This window comes from Diabrotica virgifera, chromosome 5 (genome assembly GCF_917563875.1).
Source record: "Diabrotica virgifera virgifera chromosome 5, PGI_DIABVI_V3a".
NCBI classification, from domain to species: domain Eukaryota; kingdom Metazoa; phylum Arthropoda; class Insecta; order Coleoptera; family Chrysomelidae; genus Diabrotica; species Diabrotica virgifera.
The window spans coordinates 185,436,005-185,438,021 of NC_065447.1; the positions used below are offsets into that span (position 1 = coordinate 185,436,005).

The window sequence follows — 2,017 nt, forward strand, 5'->3', positions numbered from 1 at the left end:
AACTTTTTCGTAGAACCGTTCGCTATGGCTGCTAATTGACGACTCCGGATCAGGGTTGCCAGATGAAATTTCAGAATATCCCTAGAGGGGAGCTTCAATTTCCCCTAGAAATCCCTAAATCGTATTAATTTTACCTAAAAAAGATGAAATTGACAGATGACAGCTGTCAATATAATTTATAACCTATTAAACACTGTGTTTAATCCACTTTAATCATTGATTAGGTAATGTTTTAATGTTTACTTAGGAATATTTATGTCAGGGAAAATAAATAATGACAATAATAATAATATTTGAACAAAAAGATATTTAATAACAACAAAAAATGGCGGCAGCACAGTTTAATAAATCCCTAGATTTCAAAAAAAATCCCTCCAGAGCTCCAAAAGCTTCAAAAAATCCCTAGATTCGGGGAAAATCCCTAGACATGGTAACCCTGCTCCGGATTCGATGGTTACTTGGTGAAAATTCATGTCTAACAATAAACACAAAACTTTTGTTTTCAATCTTCCCACAAGATTTATTTAAAATATTTGTTTAAGTTGTTAGTTCTGAAAGCTGGTGTTATTCCTTTCTTTTTATGTGTTTGGCTACATATTTGTTGATATCTTACCTGTGATAGTGCAGAAGATAGGTAATACTGGGTTTTTTCTGTGGTAATGGGAAGACTAATTTCAGGGCTTTTCTATGCAGTTTTTGATTTTAGATTCTGTTAATTGTTTGTTCCTTGTACACATTGTTTACTGCTACATATTTGTTGCATGATGTACAATTCTATCTTCTATCTCGAAGTTATTTATGTAGAGTCAGCTCAGTATGCAACCACTTATACGTTTCCTTCAGAAACGTAGTCGGTACTTGAGACAGAACCTCTTTGGGGAGAACGACAGGATGTCAAGATGGTAGTATGATGGTAGTAGAAGTTAGGTTAATAATATGGATCGTCGCTTGGAAATATAATTGTAATAAAGTGCTAAATAAAGATTGTCTCAATAATTCTACTTGGTGGCAGCGAACTTGCAAATACTCCGAGGAATATTTGGCAAGTAGAACCTTCTTCGAAGAGCAGAAATAGAGTTAAATAATTCCAGGGATGGCAGAGAATCAAGCAGGAAGCCATGTGCTTGCCAACATGGCAACAGTATCAGCTCCTTCTGAGTTTAATTTCTCCCTTCCAGGATCATGGAATCAGTGGAAAAAGAGGTTAGAAAGATATATGTCGGTTAGTGGTTTTATAAACAAACCAGAAGCTGAAAAAATTGATATGCTAGTGTATCTAATGGGGGCAGAAGCAGAGGAAATTATAACTCAATTTAATCTAACACCCGCACAGCAAGTATATAGTATTATTATCGAGAAGTTTGACGCTCATTTTATACCCCAAAAGAACGTAATATTTGAACGATTCAAGTTCAACACACGTAGTCAACAGCCAGGGGAGTCGGTGGATGCATATATCACTGCACTTCATAGCCTGGCAGAGCATTGTAGTTATGGGGCTCTAAAAGATGAGTTAATAAGAGACCGCATAGTAGTAGGAGTTTTAGATGTAAAAGTAAGTGAGAGGTTACAACTCCAAAAGAACCTAACATTAGGGGAAGCTGTATTAACAGTACGTCAAGCCGAGCTGCAGAATTCTCAAAACAGGATTCTTAGGTAAGAACGAGTACAAGAAGTAGCTACGGTCAATGCACACAGAGGTAACTACTGGTCACAATCACAAGCAGAACCAAATAAATATGGACAACAGAACACATGGGGGAAATCCAACAAAAACTACAAATGTACATACTGTAGTGTACCAAGCTGCAACAGCCGAGAAAGATGTCCAGCAAAAGATAGTCGTTGTCGATTATGTGGAAAGAAAGGACATTGGCAAGCTAGATGTAGATCCGGCAGGAATGTAAGAGTAGTTGAAGGTCAAAACTGTGCTGAAAGTGAGGTAGGAATAGAAAATGAAATGGAAAACTTACAGGTAAATAACTTTGATTTTCATCTAGGACACATTTACACTAAT

The 2,017-nt window shown here is 36.6% G+C and overlaps 1 protein-coding gene across 1 annotated transcript; it reads left to right on the forward strand.

Moving 5' to 3' along the window:
• The first annotated feature begins 1,093 nt into the window (after nucleotides 1-1,093).
• Nucleotides 1,094-1,660, forward strand: LOC126885545 (uncharacterized). The gene has a single exon (XM_050652130.1). It carries the CDS (start codon nucleotides 1,094-1,096, stop codon nucleotides 1,658-1,660), a length of 567 nt encoding a protein of 188 aa, XP_050508087.1.
• Nucleotides 1,661-2,017: the final 357 nt, after the last annotated feature.